Below are 20,179 nucleotides of genomic sequence, written 5' to 3' on the forward strand. Positions count from 1 at the left end.
AAAATCAAATATAGTCAGTGGGTGTTCAAGTATTAATTTTGTAGATTTAAGAAAAAATATCACTCTTCGTTAGCCAAAGGGATCATATTGTTTTTAAGGCTTTTTTAAAAAACGGATGGGTTATGGTTTCAAAGAAATAATCACAGAATTGCATGAAATACAGGTGCAAAAACATATATATATTTTTTATATTAAAAAAAAATCTATATTTTTATATATATAAATTAACATTATGGAAAATGTATAACAAATCCCCAGTGCTCCGAGTAGACACTTCAAACATTTTAGAAGGGTCACAAGTGGCAGAGACTGAATAAGAGACTTAATTCCATTTGCTGATAAGAGATGGTATTTAGATCATGATCAGTGCTATTAATTGAGAACTAACACTTTCATGACAGAGATAAAGATCTGCAGAAGAAAACACACTACCCTTTGGATTAGATGACCTGCACATCTCTGTCAAATCACCATAGAAAGTCTGATGAATAGAAAAGGACAATGCAGAGGGAAAACTCTCTTTGTAATTTTATTATTTATTATTTTTAGTCGTTTCCCCATTGTGGTAATTGCATCTAAGATTATTTTTATAAATATACAGTTTATAGAGGTTTTTTTAAGGTTTTAAAATACACAGGTACTTAAGGATATAAAACAACTTTTAATATAGGGCACTTATGAAATTTTTGTAGATTTGAAATCCCTCTAACATTTCCTTCTTTGCAATTGTGGAATCTATGCACAATGCACTGAAGGAAGATGATCACTGTATCACATAGATAAATTCTCTGTAGACTATCTCAAAGATGAGTGTTGGAACCATTTAAAAAGATTGATCTGTATGAAGACACATTATTTATTTTTAGTATTAACCTGAATCTGAAGTCAAATCTATACATTCACTTAACAGCGAAGGAACGTTATCTAATTGAAGTTGTGATGTTACTATAAGAAATGATGGAAGAAAATAAGGTGATAAATTGGCGATAAACTTGCAGCATCAAAGCATCTGACTACTCTAAATGATCTTCTGTACTTGATAAATGAGAACAAAGTAAAGGCAGTTTTACTCTGTAAACATATAAAAGTTGAACTATAACAGAGATTTCTTAAACAGCAATTGTATATGACAACATGTATACAACATGTAAATGCTGTGGTGCTCGCTAAGAACAGGTGTACTGAGAAGCTAATCTAAACAGTTTGCTGATGTGCAGTATCATGGTGAAGACTGTGCATATAGCTACATTTTATAACAAGGATAGCATTACAGGTATAATACACAGATTTTGAACTTAATGCAAATTTATTCCATCATCCCTCAACTCTTTAGTTGTTCCTCACTTCTTCTGTGCTAGTTAAAGTGTTTTGGTGTTTTTGCAGTCACATCACTAGCTTTTCTATTGAAATCGTACTGTTTTCTGTTAAAATTCTGTCTCTAATCTGTTGGAATAGGATCAAGACTGTATACCATTGTGCTCATGAATCTTATTTGCAAATAGATTGTCATGAAGGTTTGTTGTTTTGGTTTTTTTTTCCCCTCTTCCAGCACTGTTGGCATTTATTTTCTGACAATTAATGGATGGGAGTGATTTTGCACTAGATTAATAATTTAATGCTATACTATTGTTAGCAGTGTATATTTTGACTCCTTTAATAAGATATTCTTTTTTTTTTTTTGTACACCAATACAACAACAATATTGTATATATAAGTGTTGGCAGAGGCTCTTAAAAAATGTGGTAGTATCAGTGTTTTGCATTCAGAACCTGTCAGACTCTACTGTGATCAAGAGAACATGACTTGAGGCAAGAGGTGACATACTCAGCAACTGTGTATCAGTTGAAATGATGCATGCCATAGTGTACGAATCACCGAAGTCTACCTCAAGTTTCTGGGTTCTTAAGAAAAATAAGGGAAGAAACAGATTGCTGCATGCATCTCAAACATTAGTTCAAGCTGTATCACAATCCTGAAGAATGTGAAATAAGTACAACCATCCATGCTGTTTTGCTGCATGGACGGCACATGAAAATTCATTTTAGGAATTAATGTATCAATGCTATAAAGTGAACAACAGTAATTAGACACTAATCAGAATCTCTTCAGTGGTAACAGCCACTCAAAATTATACCTGCAAGATACTGGATATAACATTTTTGAGCAAACAATCAACAGAAAATATGAACAAAAACATTTCCTGCATAAGCATACTTCCAGCTAGCCAGACACTAATTACTTTTATCGCTAAAAGAGGTAACAAGGAAAAATCATGGTCATAGATCTTAATCATGTGTATTAACTATATTATATTTGATGTTTAAGTCATTCTAGTATAAGAATTGTGAAAGTCCTAAAGATTTTCTGTGAGTGCGAATGAAACTGGGCAAACAGTTCATGTAAATCCACAAATTTGTAGTCTGTTTCCTTTGTCTGCTATGAGAGTCACAAAAGTCTAGCTCGCCTCAAGTTCTACACCAAGAGTAGCATTTAACTTATCTAACAGTTAGGAGCATCGTTTAGTCAACAAGAGATCAGTGTTTTTCAAAGACTGACTCCACCAGTACTGAGATAGTTTAACATGACACCAGATGAATTGCTACAGATTACTGAGTAAGCCCATAAAAGCAACTTAAAATAGATACCTAACATTTGAATTACAAGGTTTGATCTCATACTTCAATACCTCAAAGCTGGTATTTTTTGACCTACACTTGGCCCTCAGTATGAAAGCTTAAAAATCTTTCATGTACACTCTCTTCCTTTAAAATAAGTTGAGTTTAAAGGGCATACAGGAAGAGATAAGAATTACAAAGTGATGTGAACATACTTGACTTCTCCTTCCGTTGGCCAGACACTTAGGACTAAAAAGACAATTTGTGGGCCACTTCTTCTTTGAGAAAAAAAAAGTGTTTCTACATCTGCCATTATTTTTTCTAGTGTTTATTTGTGGAAAAACAGTTACAAATGCACTCTAATTCTGGCTACGCTGTCTCCTATTACACATTGTATTTTGCATGGTTATCTAAGAGGAAAAAAACCTATAAATTGAAATTAAGTATGCTTATTTAACATTTGTTTTATTTTGTGTAATTGCATTGAAGAATGTGAGAATGTACAAAAAATGTCTAAATTTCTACAGAGATATGAACCTCTTCTGACTACTTATCTATTTTCCTATTTCTCTATTAGTAATAATTAACTGTGTAAATAATTTCATGGCTTTTAAGTCAATGCTTCAGAGGCAGCTCACAATTTATCTTCCAGTAAATCAAATCAAGCAGTTGTCAAAGTGTAAACAAACAAACAAAAGGATGTACTTACTTGCCACCTCCAGTGATGCATTATGACTTACAGCTTCTCCAAGGTAATTCCTTGCTACACAGACATAGACCCCTTCATCTGGCCTACTCTTGCGTCCATGGACTATGCGTAAGAAAAACAAAGATCCGCTGGGCAGCAGCATGCGGTGTGAGCGCGGGTCATCCTTGTCTGTTTCCACTCGCTCTCCCCCCTTGTACCACTCAATGGTGGGGGTTGGTCTTCCTTCAGCTTTACAGTTTAAAGTTGCTGGTTCTCCTTTAGAAACAATTAAATCAGAAGGGTGTTCGACAATTCGAGGTGGGAAATCTTCTTGACGAAGACGGGAGCCTGCAAGATAAAAATACAAAACTTTAAGAAATCATTCTTAGGTACAGTCACTGTTTTGTAATACAACTACTTAACCATTATCCCATAGTACAGGTTTAATAAGAACAGCTATTAGTATGTTTTTAAAGTTGAAAAAATGTTTTGTGTGCAAGATTCTCTCAAGTGAATACATTCAAGAGTATTTTTTTAACAGACAATCTATATTAGTGAACTAGACCACCATGTTCCTAAATCACACCCATTTTTATGTTGATCTATTCATCTATATCAAGTTACATATACACGCTTTTTTAAAGGTAGAATTATGAAATAGTAATCCTACGGATACTCACAGACATCAGATCATTTCTACCAGTAAAACTGGTTACTGCTCTAATTCATAAAACAAAGTCATAGTCAAGCTCATTTGACCTTTTGGAAAGCCCATTAATTCATGCAAAGTCTGCAGAGTAAGTCACTGTAACATCTCTGGAACCCACTAATTTGCTTTATTTCACTTTTACTATGGGCTCTTTCTAGTCACTTGTGAAGCAGTTCAGTACAAATGCACAAAGTGTCTGAGTGCTTCTCATATCTCATGTCAGGAAAAATTAGAGCAATTTTTTCATTATAAAACTTTTACTATCTCCAGTCTAAAACTATGATAAAGTGTGAGAAAATCATATCAGCACTAAGAGAAATGTTCTAGAGCAAACAAGATACTCTTCTAGAAAAGCTTTCAATTTCAAGATAATTCAAATTGCAAGCTGATAATTCACATGAAAAAACTGTAATAGCTTGAATAGATATAAACCACAGAAAAATATGTCAACCAAATAGGTGCCTAAGAATTCCGAATTAGGAATAAATATACTCCAACTTTCAGGGTTTTAAATTGTGACTCAATTTCAAATTACTATATTCCTTATTTCTTTCTTGATATACAACTTTACTATGTATAAAATTAGTCACTTGGGTCACTAGTTCCTGATAACTACAATTTTAGATGCTAACATTCTTTATTAACTTTAATAGCATGGGTTTTGAACAGCTGTGAAACAACAGAAAGAAATATAAGATCTATTTACTGTAGGTTAATAGACCAGAAATTGGTATGAAAAAAAGATGATAAAAAGAATCCCAGAGAGCTGTTTCCAAGATACACTGTGTGTGTGTGTGTGTGTGTGATATATATAACCAAAATATTCCAGAACATGTAAGTTAAATCTAAAGCTTATTTCACCTTTCCTTCACCTCAAAACAAAACCAATGCAAATTAAGTATTACAGTAATCAGGTAGCACTAACCACATATTCCCAAATATCTAGCAGTATGGCTTGACTACACTGAAGTATGTTTGCATTCTGTAGGCAGTAAAAGAAGACAGGTTTATATGAACATTGCTAATAATTAATTACAAAATAACTCAAACAACAATAAACTTACTTTTCAGTCCTTTGCGGCAAGATAAGTATTTTTGTATTTAGGACTACAACCTTAAATTATAAAAAATATTTTATCATTTACCTAACATATCAATTTCTATTTTAGTATTTAAAATATTGTAACATTTTGTAGTACATAAAGCAAGTAACTATACTTTACATTTACTTTTACCTGCAATGACTGCCTGTAACATAAAAACTAAAGTATGGGCAGACAGAACTGCAGTCCAGAAACTCCACATAAATATGTAGCCCACGGTTCAACATTACACTGAAGTAGGATTTTGAGCTGCACAACCTAGAGTTAGGGCACAGATCAAAGCCAATGAGAGGGAAGCTAAAAGTACAAGAAAAGAAAATTGTGCCTACTGCCACTAGTCTTTTGCAGTAGCTAAAGTGTCTCTAATGTACTTCTGTTTGCCCAGAGAGCACATCTCAGTCATTGTACAATGCATTTGTATCTACTCATCCTGAATTTTACACGGCTTTTGTGACAAGCTCCTCATGCAACAATGCTACCCTCAAAACTTTTACTCACATAATAAGTAATTAATGTTATTATGTAAGGAAAGGCACAAAACCAAAAGATTAGAATGCTAAAGTCAATTGTCTAAGTAATTTTGGAAATATGAAAAGCCAAGTTCAATGTAACATGTTTGAAGATAACTAAGAACTGTTTTGGAAAAAACAAGTTTGCACATTTACTAGTATGTAACATGTTTGTATTTTCATAGACAATGACAGACAACTATTACACAATATGGTACAAGCCTTTTACTGTTTCTGTTAGCTTGGTCCAGACCACAAATAAATGAAATACCATTTTAAGATACATTGTATTCACACTTTCCATACTTAGATTCAAGTGACTGCACACTACCCTAAAGTACTGTACAGAAAGAAAGTTTAAAGACTGATCTCTAAACTTTCTTGAAAGTTGAGACCTAAAACTCTTGGAGGACGGAAGCCCTCAGAAAACCAGGAGTACTCATATACTTTTAAATTTCTTTGCTGAGAAACATTAGAAGAGTTAAAATGATAGAAACATCCTTTTTTTTTTTTTTTTTTTTTGCCTAGCATTTTAGAAAGTAACATTTCTCTAGAAAAGTCAAGAAAACTGCTTAAAACAGAATGCGACAAAAGTTTAATGAGTAGTTGACTGGCACATAGTGAACATTAACCACAGATTTAGTGACAATTGCCTGAGGACTATAATGGCCTTGACAACCAAGTTATAATCTTTCTATGTATCTACACATTTTTACAAAAAAAAAAAAAAAAAATCTTTCCTTTAAGCCTGGTTATTTAAGTTGCATTTAGATTTTACTGAGAAGAAGCAGCTTCAATTATCAATATAAATCTTACAGAGGGCATCAATCCTATAATTTTCCTGTCAAAAATCCTTCCCAAGGGAGTATTTGGTTAAAAAGTAGAAGCAGAACACCTAATACATGCTGGATCTGCCATTAAATATAAAATAGAGATGGTTTTTCCTTCCCCCAAAGATGACAGCAGTGGGTTATAGGAACTAACCAACTTGCATTCTCTGCTTTTATTACAATTCAAGTCTTTCATAAAAAGTCAACAGGATGCCACCAATTAAAGTATGCCATACTAATTATTTCAAGCTGCTACTTAAAAGAACAATTATATGAAATCATGTTTTTCGTTTCTTGGACTATGCCACAAATATTTTTACAAGAATTCAAATACTGAAGCAAACAGATGTGAAGTTTCAAAGAAAGCTAGCATTAGATGAATGCTAAACTTATGGAGCAAGATTTACCCTTTATTCTTCACCTTAAAACTTGCATACACAAACACAACATATTGAAAAATAGCAAAGAAAGTGTTTAAATGAGAAAGCTGCTGATACCAGGGGTACAAACACTGTGCTGCTATCCTTTAGGGGGAAATCAAAAAGTTATGAGCTACTGGAACAAAGCACGTCAAATTTGAGTCAAGCAGACTGACACAGTTAAAAATCAAAATCATACCTAGGGTCAATCTAAACTTCAGCATAGATGGCTATGGAGAACCTGGTTTCCCAAGATCTATGTGTATCTAAATAGTAATTTATTCGGTGCCTTATAAAAACGCTGCATGACAGACACTGTCTCTAGCCAAATGCCAAAAACCCAGTATATTCCTGGCCCATTTCCTTCCCATTTCACAAGTATAGCATTTAACACTGATAATCAGCGCACAAGATCGCAGGGTTTTTTCTTTCATTACAACACCGTACATTGTAACATAAGATCTCAGTAACTCATCTGCCCCAATTACTACTCAAGTTTTTAGTAAAACACTAATAAACAAAACCACAGGTTTAAAATCATGTTCCATAACTTTCTTGGTTCCAGTAGCTAGAAATCTTACTCTAATGCTTAGGTTAAACATATCCCTGAATAATAAAAACATCATTCTTCCTCTGCTTAAGCTGCCCTTTAATTCATGTCTCTCCACACACTTCTTTGTATTTCCTCTCTGTGACTTCCAGATTGCAACATTTTTTTTTACTATCCTCTTGGTTTTTCATTCTTGTTACTGTGAAAAGTTCACAAAATAATCTTGTCTGTTTTTCCCTTCATAAGACTCACTCACCTTGTTCTTGTCTTAAATTCTAGTTTCAGTTCATCCTTTTTGGACATGGAAGACCCAAAGCATACATGCTTTAAAGGCAAACAGACTTTGAAGACTATTTCACTATGAAACAATGTCACATCACATTACAGGGGAATACTAACTACAGGAAAAAAAGTATTTTTTCTGAAAGTTGCTTTTCTGCCCCAAGACATGCAACTAACCTAAAGTATTGGGGTCACCTATTCTCAAAGATAATGATTTTCAAGGAAAAACAACAGAACATGGAAGTTCTGTAGAGATCTTGTCTCCTTCACTTTTTTTCTCTAAACTTCTGAAATATTCTTACTTTTTTTTGTACTACCCTTGGTCAGTCTATATGAAACACCTATTGCATGATCTCCCTAGTCTGCAATAATGCATAGTAAAAATCAACTATTTTGAAATTTCTCTGTTCCAGGAGTTGCAGTCTTCCCTCCATAACCAAAGAGATTAAGTAATTAATGAAGCCAGAAATTTTCCAGAAACAATTTTCCAGAAATTGTTAACCATAAGAACAGAAAAGCACAAGACCCAAAACTGCATTTAACAGATATTTCTGAAACACTGTTTGGAGAATTATATTGATCATCACTTTGGACTCAGAAAGTCTTTGCAGTTTTATTTACAATAGATGTTCATTTCAAGCAACTGACTATTGAATACATAGTCTAGAAAAAATGTTACACTTTTAACCTAAATCCTAACATTATTTTGCACAATCATAATGGTGAGTATTACTATAACTACTTTAAAAGGAGGTCACTTTTATGAACAGAGGTGTGACAGAGGCATCCTCCAAGTGAGATGGTATTTATAAACTAAGCAGAAAATGAATAGCTGGAAGGCAACAGCATTGTTACATCAGTTGATTAATGCCCACCCAGGACTACAGGTTTACTGAAATGTGTTTTAAAATATATTTAATGGTTCCAAATACTGACCTGGGAGTAAGTCCAGTTCTTTCCAATAACTTAGATACCATACAATGTGACAAGTAAGGCTCTCACTTTGGATCCCTAGAACCTGAAATTCCCCTACATGTTCCCAATGAAGAGTAGTATCTCAATTTCGCTTTCTAATCATAGAAGGGAAGACAGATGAGTAACACGTAACTAATAAGAAAACCACTGAACACTAACTAATAACTGTGATGTTCCTTGAAATAGAAATTGTTCTTTTTTTTAGTTTACACTATTATGTCAAAGAATCCTTTTGTTTCCTTCCTTTAATTGCTTTTAGATTTTCTGTTCCTAATGGAAGATGAATTAGTAAGGAAATTTTTTCATTATTTCTGTTACTAAGGGATATTTTTAGGTAAAGTAAGTTGTACATATATAAAGTCTGATTATAATATATAAAAAGAAATTCTGTGGGCCAAGACTTCTTAAACTTAACTGCTAGGCATCCACAAAACATTTTTCCCCACTTAGAAAGATAACCTTAAAGTATTTTACGTTGCTAAGAAACCATGAATTACAATTACATTTCTGTCACGGCTACCACACTATCAGGAGATGTCAGAAACCAGTAATTTACTGTACATTTATGGCTGGGGAAAAAAAAACTAGAACAACCACAGAGAGCCTGGGGTTTTAAGCCACGTTCCTCTGTCTCTCTGAAACAAGAGATTAAGTGAAAGCTGTACTAAAAATGCCTCAAATCCAGACTGATCTTGTGCCTGGCTCTTATACTGAGAAAAGACATAATGTAAACATTTGAAGCTACAGACATCAAATTTATGCAATACCTATGTCCTGGTCAACTGATCAGGAGTTCAATGAATTATTATAGCAATAAGCTAAATAAATGAGAGAGGAAAATTTAAAAAAAAAAAATTACATCATGTTGGTTTAAATTGTTTGTTTCTGTTCTTTATTCTGCAGTAATTCTGGAGATACACATTGTTAAGTCAGAAAAAGCCATGAAGTTTTAGGAAAAAAAAGACTTCTGGAAAGACGTACAGTATCTTATTTAAATACTCTGCCTTGTTGGAATGGAAAAAAAGATATCAGTATGTACTGTATGACACAGAAATTAACACCAAGTCCTTTATTTTAATACATAAAGATGTATTTCTCAGGAGATGGATATCAAAAGAGGCTAGATTTCTGAAATAATCACTTTTAACAAAGATGCTGAAAGCAGAAACATTAAGAGTCATAAAATAAAATTTCTTTTCAACAAACTGTTTAGAGACATACAGCTTTACAGTCAATCCTCATTACATGATAACATGCTACTGGTTTGCCCAGTAGTTAGCATAAGTAAGTCCTGACCTGGCTATTCATAAAATTAGCTGGATTAAAAATTTAAAATAATAATATTTATATTGAGCTATGTATGAGGTTGTCACTTACAGAACATCTCAAACAGTAGGTAATATTCCCAGTGTAAGAACATATTCAATTTTATTTTTCTTTCCTTAAGTTCTGCTTTCTGGTAAGATATTTATCTCATCTGACTAAAGTGGATGCTAGAATAGTCTGAGATAGCAGTATCTAGAGCACTAACTTTTGAAACCAAACCTCATTCAGCAAAAATTACAATATCCCACACCAAACTGTTAAGTTAGGGATAGTATTTTACCTTAAAGAAAACATTAATTACAGGCATTATTTTCATTAATAATGCAATATAATTCAAAGTCAACTATGACCCGGTGAGCAACCACACTATAATAAAAAACAAACAGAATGACAATAAATATAATGCTTCATTACTCATTTTGTCTTTGAAATACCTTGAGTAATGCTAGGAGATATTTTCTACGCTGGGATTATACTGAGAGGAAGCACACACCACCAAGACAGGGAATGGCCAATATGTATCTGAGGGATAGCTCCTCTTTAAAGACTTGCAACAAGCTGGCAATGACAAACAGCTTGGATATTCTCCTGTTAAATTACAGGATGACTGAAACAGCTGAGTTAGGCAGGTACACAACACAGAAAAGACTGTGATGTTGAATGCTGCACATACCCTGGAACACGAGTCAAACAAAAAGGTTGTTTGGGGAAAAAGAGGTGGCAAGGGATTATCAAAAGGCTGTTAACTATTATGTAATGGTGAAGTAAAGAGTGTCTGGAAGGCTACTAGGGAAATAGATACTTGAACTATATTGAAGTGATAGGACTTGGTGGCAATTTGATAATTCTATGGATGACAGAGCTGAAAAGATATTGGAGATGATCACAGAGGAGTTGGGACACATTAGGAAGATCTGGGACAGCTCAGCTCTGCCCTTTTTTCCCCCTCACAGATCATGTTCCCTACAAGAGAAGGCCTGACAGCACTGATCTGTTGTCAGCAGCTTCGTTGGCACACTTGAGAAAAAACAGACAAGTAAATGGGAGAGTGTGGGGACAGAGACTGGTGTGAGTCACACAAGAATTGTCATTTTTAGGGTTTGCTTTTCTATTAAGCACGCAGGGAGGATTAAGAAACAAAAAAGAGACAAAAAAGTGAGGCTCTCCACTACCTCTTCAATTCTTGTCCTCCATGCCAGACAGGAAAAGTATCTTGCTGGCTATGAACTGTTGGTTTGCCACTGGGGAGAGGAAAACAGAATTTTGAGAACAAACAGTAATAGTGCATCAAAACCAACAGAGGACTCTTAGATGCAACAAAGGAATCAAATGACTGTCAATGTAGTGAAAATGTCTAGCACTAAAAATTATATAGTTAGCACATAAAATATTACTATATTAAAATAGATTGAACAGAGTATACAAAATGTCATGTATTAAGATATATTTTGATGTAATTCAGATGTCAGATATTCTGATGGTAAAAAAATGTATTTCACTTTACAGTTTGCCTGCAGTGTCACAGATTTCACCTATTTTTAGCATGATTACAGGACACGGCTATTTTATTCAAAAGTTTTATCTATGTGGACAAAGCAAACAAAATATCCTTCTGTATTATCACATTCATTCATAAAAAATTGTATCTAAAGATACATCTGCTTTATGGGTTATTGTTTTAAAAAGTCATTTGGTCACAAAAACAAAACCAGTTTTTTCATATTATTTCCTAGGTGTTGCCCCAATATTCTTCAAGACTTTCCAAAGCCATCTCCCACTGTTCTTAGGAATGACAACTTTTAATTCATTTCCAACTACAGGTTCAGCGTGAGACTGAATCTGATACTGATGAATTCCATGTTCAGATGTCTGAGAGATGCTGAGGAAAGAGAAAAGGGTGCTCAATTCCATATGGCTACTTGGAATCTAGAGAACTATAGTACCACACTCAACAGCATTCCCAGGCTTACTCCTGTGCCAATTTTGGTCCATCTTATACAATTGATATTGACATTTATTCTTATTTCCTAAGTAGATTTAAAGAGAAATATGAGGATTCAAAATATCTATAAAAAATCCTACTTAAGATGATTATAAATTTGTTTCAGATGCAAGGGTGACAAAAATATCAAAACTGCCCTAATGAATCTGAATTTAGGTATTAATAGGAAGGTTATGCTAGTTCAGGAATGAGTTTGAATTTAATCAGTGCTCATAATTTAGAAAATATGGAATTAAAGGAAATACTGTTAATTAGTTCATAGCTTAAAGAGCTTCCTTTCACTCCATTTAAATCAATGTGACTTTAGGAACAATGTTAAGTTTGGACAATTACAAAAAGGCCAAGTATTCTTAATTAAAAGTTGTTACTGCAGTAACACAATACTGTCATGTTTTAGTTTCAGAAGGAAGAATCAAACTTTAAATCCAAATGAAAAACTATTTTCAAGGAGTTGTTTACAATTAAATAAAATGTTGATACTGATCAGTATCAACTAAAATACTTTATAATTAATAGCTTTGTAAAAAATAAATCAAATAACCACTTACTTAAAAACCATCTATCCCTACCCTGTTTTCAAAATAAATTTTTATTCTAGTATAAAGCTAAGTAAATTAGTATGAAAAGTCTAAAAGATAACATGTTCTCAGGGGAAATAAACAAATATATCCTCCAGAAAGGAGAAGGAAAAGGAACTATAATTCCCCTGGTTCAGAAACTAAACATCCGTGAACTTGTAAGAACACCACTAGCCAAATCAGACAGTACTGTTCAACACTAACATTTCAATGACTCAGTGAGGAGAACTGTTTACAGCAATAAGCTACAAACACAATATTGTGAAATATTTATCTTCCCATATAAATGCAGACTAACCACATGCTCCTCAAAATACATTTCAGCTAATTGCATACTAAAAAGCCATTGAGTTACTTAGTACAGCAATCAACAAGATATTCACACCATGATGACTGAAGGTATCTTTCTATTGCTATTTTTTACTAATATGTCAAAGCAACACAAAAATCTTCAACTCAAAATAAACTTCCACCTACCAATGCCATAAAAATCCATTTTTTGAGCAACTGTGCAATGTTATCCTGTCATGGTTTTGTGTGGAGTCATTTCTTATAATGAAGAGGCTGTAAAGACAGCTCCTGTTAGAAGTTGCTTGAAACTCCCCAGCTCTGAGTCAGACCCACTTCTGGCACCTCCACAATCACTTTTTAACAAGAAGCTGGAAGAGCAGGCTTCTTCCTGTTTTGTTTTCATTTGTTTTCTTCTTCTTCTATCCTTTCTTTTCTGGCTGGTGATAGTACAAGGAGCGGGAAGAGATGGAGAAGTAACTATGTGGACCCCAAGGTCAGTGGGGGAAGAGAACAGAAGGTGTGCTGGTGCAGAGGCTCCTCTGCATCTTGCGGAGAGGAGTGGTGAAGCAGAGATTTGTTTGCACTTCATAAAAGACCCTGTGCCAGGGGCAGTGACTATGCCCAGAGGAGGGTGTGTCCTGCATGAGGGACCTGTATTTGCAGAAACTGTAACTGTTGGGAAGAATCCATATCAGAGAAGTTCGATAAGGACTATGTCCTCTGGGAGGGACACCCTATTCACACAAGCCATAGCTGTTGGGAAGGACTCACATCAGTTATGTCAAAATAATAAAAAAACTTCTACCTAAAATAAATTTCTACCTATCAATGTCATCAAAATAATCTTTTATTGAGCAACTGTGCAATGTTTTCCTTTTGACTGGGTTTGGTTTTCCTCTTTTGACTGGGGCATTTCTTGCGCCTCAAGTCCATTGGTTTGTAGTTTTTTGGGTTCTTCTAAGGTTTTTTTTGTTCTTCAAAGGTTTTTTTGGGTCCAAATTAAAACGGAAAAATCAGCCATCTTCTTCTATGTGCCCATTCCTTTTACAGTCATTTATACTTACTCCTTTGCATGAATCCTAATTTTACAACACTAACATTGAATCCAACTGCAGATGAATAGCATTAAGCACAGTCATGTCCCAAGGACTTAATGAAGAATTAGTTCTGCCAATGTCATCTGTGGTCTTATTTCCAATCCCAAAGAATGACTGCTGAAAATTCAGTGAAAAATTGGAAGTTTCAATCAATATCTCAGCCCCTCCTATTCCTTCCCAGCTGGCTTTTAGTTCTGGTTGTAGTGAAGATGGTACACCTACAACCACAGTGAAGATTTTGGTAACATTCAGTGGCTACCACAGAGTTTCCTAAAACTGGGTTTTGGAAAAGTTCCATTAATCAGGCTTAAGTTATTTACTCTTACTTAAATCCTAAGTCATCTCGATAAGTTACACTTTTGTATCCAGAGATTTTACACAGAGTTCTAAACAACAGTACAAGGAAAGAATGCCAAGAAACAAAGCCACACAGGGATTTACTCAGCTTGATGTACTTCTCCTCTATCAATGCACACTGCAAAATTTCTTTTATCCAAATGCTGAAGACCTGCACAGAAGAAAAATTGTATCCCTGTAAGAATGATATTAAAGTGACTGTGGTAGAAAACATACTTTTACACACCGGAGAAGAACAAACAAGCTGCTCAATGAATGTTCTCCATGATCTCATAGCTGAGCATGGGGAGATGTTTCAGTCAACACGTTGAATGTTAACTGTAAGAAAAATGAAGGGAAAGACAGACCATGGTACCTGCTATCAGAGGTACTCCCCTAGCTAGCAGGTTAACATCGTGCCAAATGATACATACAGGTATAAATAGAACTGAGGAAAGTACAAAGGACTTTCATTTTTACCTTACAATTTCTAAAACCTGGCTGAACTATCCTCTCAATTTTCTCAACCAAACAACATATCTTCTTGCTAGATTCTACAGTATATACACAGGTACATATTATATTTAATATAAATTAGCAATGTACCTTTTAGTGTTTCTATGTCATATTACATTATAACACAAACTGTGGGGAAAAAAAACTTTAAGGAAACTTAAATTTCAAATCACTCTGTACACACTACTTTAGATCTTCAAGCATTAAAATGGTATTTAACGTATTTCTGTGTAAAATTAACCGGAGAAAAGCAAAAAGCCTACTTTATCAAGTTGTTACTGAAAAAAAAAAGTGGTAAAAATAAATGTCTACAGACTATGAATACTTATGGTTAATTCTTTAGAAGACCTGTAGCTAATACAGCCTAAGTGTTAGGCAGGCTGAAACATATACAATTTTTTCTTTTACTTTTCTAAATATAGCCTGTATGATAGGCACACTCAAAGAAGACTGTTAAATACACAGGTTTTGAGCAAGTTATTGACTTCAAGAAAAAGTACTGAACGACAACTTTAAGGATAATTGTCTGGAGTCATCTATACTTTAGGAAATGAAAATATTTGAAATAGCCTTTTAAAGGATTAGCAACAAATCCCTAGAGGAATGCAGCCCACCTCAGTCAATTTTCAACCTTAAAAGCAATTTTTGACATATCCAGAACATTAATGAAGACAATGTTTATACCCTACATAGCATGCTAAATATAAAAACTTCACAGAAATAAAAATGCTGTTGACTCTGCCTACTGAGTCTTATAATGGAATGAAAAAAAGTTCAACAAGGGCAGTAGCTTATGGTTGTTAAGGATGAGATTTATAGGAGCGAAGAAAACTATTAGCAGTATAAAAAAGTTAGAAAAATATACTTATTTGATCAAAAGAAAAAAGTCGAGGAGTGTGTATTTATCTTGGATATTTAAAAATTATTTTATTTATAATTATTTTTACTAGCTAGTTTAACAACTAACTTTTTAATTACTATTATAAGGAGTTCTGGTAAAGAAATTAGGGTGCCGACAGAAAATACAGATCAATATTCATAGATCAAAAATGAAAAAATAAATTAGGGGAGAGTTAAGAGAAAGATACAATGCTACATAACCATGAGGCTGTGTCAAAGTAGCAGAACTTAATATACAAAATGAGAAAGGGAAGACAAACAGATCTCAAGAGTTCTGTAGAGCTCTGCAAAAAGTATAAAAATGCATAGTAAGTGAAATTGAAAGGAATAGAGACATATAATTTGAGAAAATTATAATGCATAATAAAAAACCATCACACGCAAGCAGGCAGAGGTTTGTGTGGTTTACACATGTAAATGCAAATGATGACAAACCCTCAAAATTATTAATGAGATGAGCTCTTTGAAAACAAGGGAAAGGAATCATCATTATTATTACTTCTAGAACCAATCACTATGGGACTGGGGAGGGGGTTCAAGCAGGAAAGAAAAATGGGTTATGCCAGGAATTAATAAACCTTAGAGGAGTCTGTGTGCCTAGAAATATTAACCATCTTTATTGCAATTTTGTCAGTAGATCTAATAAGAGAGATTACCTCTCTGCATAAGGCCTGCTTCACAAATTAAGACAGCCCTGTAGAGAGAGTGAAACAGAAAAACAGTAACAACTTATAAAAAATGGGCAGCTAGATTTAAGAATTCAACTAAGCATGCACCTTCAGCAAAACAGAGATTTTTTTTTCTTTTTTTTTTTTTTTCCAGTCTGTAAAACTCTGAAGTATGGTTATATTATTAGAGTTCTCCTTCCAACAAATTGCATTTTACAGGGATGTAGAAATGCTGAGGTAAAAAGGCTGTCATACGTGTGTCATATGAAGAAACAAATTTAATCTCAAGTACAAGTATCTCATATTCAGGATTGTGGTAATACTTTCTATTATGCATGGAAACTACGCATTCACTTAGCTTGCACATTCCTCCCTAATTTATTACAAAGTGGACTAGTTTTAATTACCACCTCCATCCCCTGTCTCCCACTCTTCTTCCTCCCATGGCAACTCCATGGAGAACTTACTCAATCCTTCCCAAGAGAAGAAAGTAGGCTAGGACCTTTGCTGACAACACACAACATTAATTTCACTACAGACTTGCACTGTTCTATTAGCTACATCCATCTCTGTTACAGCACAGGTAGGCAATCAAACATGATTTGAGAAATGGATACAAGGAACTAGAGGTTTTGTTCATTTCCATCCTTGCAAAGGATTATCCAAGCTTTTAAAAAGGCCTTCTTTTTTGCAATAGAGTTTTCAAGGCTAAACTACCTTTTTGTATCATGAATATAACAATAATTTCTAAACACTAAAAAGCAACCAATATATGGACTTTTCTACTTTATGTAAACAGCTATTTGAAACAAAACCCTTCAACCTAAATTAAGGCTTCCTGAATAGGCTAAAAGCCTTCAGTGGGACCAATTAGACAAAATCATTAGGCCTTGAGGCTCACAGCTGCTCACCAGTATCCTCTGCAAAGGCTGAGAATTAAATGCATGGTTAGGGGGTTAAATTGATTAACAGATATCAGTTGTGCCTTCCCTTCAAGTTGAGCCCTAATCTCAATCTTATTTTCTAATAAACCGTGATATGACTAGCTAGTATGCATTATGGCACACATATGAGTTTAAAGGAATGTTTCATTACAATTCATCTGTCCTTATTTTAAATTATCACTTTAAATAAACAGGAAGTTCTCCCTCAGTGTTTTGTTTACAAGCAAAACCTAAGTAGTGCTGAAAGCAGGTATACTGTGCGTTTTCTTGAAAGATTGAACTGCTAAATGTCTGTTCTCTGTGCATTATGTAAAAATTCTACTCTTTGTTATATAATTTCATGATTGATGCCAAGTACTTATAAACTGGCATATCTGCATTAGGAACATCACACTGGAATAGTTACAGGACTTCAGAAACACAAGTGTATTACAAGTAGTCAAGGTACATAAAATTCATTACCTGTCTTTCTAAGGACAATGGTAAACAGTTCATTTTCAAGACTGTTAGGAAGGAAACTAGAAATTCTTTATCTGCATCAACTGCTTAAATATTCCAAGAAACAACACTATCACCACTAAGAAACATTACCATCAAAACAGCTATTAGGTTAATGTATCAACCTTAAAAACAATAAAGTAACAAAAAATAAATGAAGAAGAAACTCCTATATAAGACTTAGAAGAGAAGAAAAAGTGCTCTAAAATACTTCAGCCAGAATCTCATGTTTTATCATCAAGAAAAATTGAACTAGCCTTCAAGGAGAGATCAAAGCTCTCAGCAAAGACTGTGCCACTCAACCATATGTTCTTCTTTCAGCTTAAGAGTGATATGGTGAGAAACACACTCAAGGTCTTCTTTGCGTGTACCTCTATGTGAAACAACTGTATCTAAACACCATATGCTTGGCCTTGAAATAAAAAAAATAAACAAAAAACCAAACCACCAACAAAAAAAACAATCCCAAACCAACCAACCAAACTTTTTTTTATTCCATACATCAACTCTACAGACTTCAGAGGACAGACAAAATAACTCAATATAAAATTACTTTAACATTCTAAGCATACAATGTCATAGAATTAGCCTACTTGGTGTGAAACTGCCTAACCAAGCCAAAGACAAATCTCTTGTTTCTTCATACCTCCACAGACTTCAGGTGTCTTGAAGGTGTTCAGGCCATTTCTTTCAAAGCCATAAAAGAATATTTTTCCTGAGAAGAATCTCAGGAAGATGACAAGGGGGCCCATTCGTAGCAGCAATTAGAGAAGTCCAGTAAACAGAGAAGTCTCTGCTCAAAGAGATATAGGTCCATTTTACATGAAGCAGTTAAAACACCAATTTTAGAAGCAAGCAATTGTGACTGTTTATAAAACCCAATCTCATAGGCCTGAGACAGTTACAGAATATGTTAATAGACTGAATGCCCTAAAGACCATAGGAAGAGTAGTTAGCATGAAGAAGAGCACAGAAAGTTGGGGAGGAGAAAAGGGAGTTTGTCTGGCAGCATTTAAGCTTCCTTGAAACTAGGGAATTATTTATTAGTGACCTGAATGATGGGGTCAAGTGCACCCTCAGTAAGTTTGCAGATGACACAAAGCAGGGTGGGTGCATAGATCTGCTTGAGGGCAGAAAGGCTCTTGATAGGAACCTGGAAAGGCTGGATTGATGGGTTGAGGCCAGTTTTATGAGGTTCAAAAAAGCCAAGTGCCTGCAGTACGGCAACAACCTCATGCAACAATACAGGCTTAGGGACACGTGGTTGGAAATCTGTCCTGCAGAAAAGGACCTGAGGATGTTGATTGACAGCCAGCTGAATATGAGTTACCCTGGCTTGTATCAGAAATGGTGTGACCAGCAGGACCAGGGAAGTGATTATGCTCTTGTACTCAATGCTACTGAGGCCACACCTCAGATATTGTGTTTGGTGTTGGACTCCTCAACACAAGAAAGACACTGAGGTGCTGAAGCATGTCCAGAGATGAGCAACAAAGTTGGTGAAGGGTCTGGAGAACTAGTCTTATGATGAACAGCTGAGGGAATCAGGGTTATTTAGGCTGGAGAATAGAAGGCTGAGGGGAGACATGATGACTGGCTACAACTGTCTACAAGTTTTAAAGAGGTGGGGGGCAGTCTCTTCTCCCAACTGACAGGACAAGAAGGAATGGTCTCAAGTTGTGCCAGGGGAGGTTTAGATAGGAGACTTTCACTAAGGGTTGTTAAACACTGGAACCAGCTGCCCAAGAAGGTGGTGGAGTCACCACCCCTGGAGATATTTAAAATAGTCATAGATGAGATGCTGAGGAACATGGTTTAATGATGGGCTTAGCAGTGTCAGGTTAGTAGTTGAACTTGATGATCTTAAAGGTCTTTTCCAACCAAAAAAGATTCCATGATTCTACAAAACAGATGATAGAGGCTTTAGAGTGACAGCTTCAGAACTGTTCTACTTCAGTATAAGTCCTTTTTGAGTCCTGACATTAAACTGGGTGCTTATTTCAACTCGAGAGGCAGATATTTCTCCACCTCTTTATGGAAACTACTAGTACTCCAGTCTACTAATATCTGCATAGCACTATTTAAGCACTACTATAAATAATGAACTAAACCAGAAACCTGAGAACGGTATGTTAGGTGTTGAATCTAGTAAAAAACTATCTCCTTGTCTTATCTCAAACGGTGGTTCCTTATTGGTTTTAGTGCCATTTAGCCAATGTTATGACACTAAAAGGATCAAGAAGCACTTCTCAGAATATCCAAAAAATCACAAGCACCAGCAGAAACAACTGAGCTGACAGCACAGATTCACAAAACTTAACTGCTGAATGGTAAAAACATGTT

General features: G+C 34.7%; 1 protein-coding gene across 1 annotated transcript in view; it reads right to left on the reverse strand.

The window, feature by feature from the left end:
* Positions 1-20,179, reverse strand: part of ROBO1 (roundabout guidance receptor 1) — a 310,713-nt gene that overhangs the window by 262,910 nt on the left and 27,624 nt on the right. The window contains exon 2 of the mRNA XM_061988671.1: positions 3,325-3,651. Within this exon, the coding sequence (XP_061844655.1) occupies positions 3,325-3,651 (327 nt within the window). The remainder of the gene's footprint in view (positions 1-3,324; positions 3,652-20,179) is intronic.

This window comes from Colius striatus, chromosome 1 (assembly GCF_028858725.1).
Source record: "Colius striatus isolate bColStr4 chromosome 1, bColStr4.1.hap1, whole genome shotgun sequence".
NCBI lineage: Eukaryota > Metazoa > Chordata > Aves > Coliiformes > Coliidae > Colius > Colius striatus.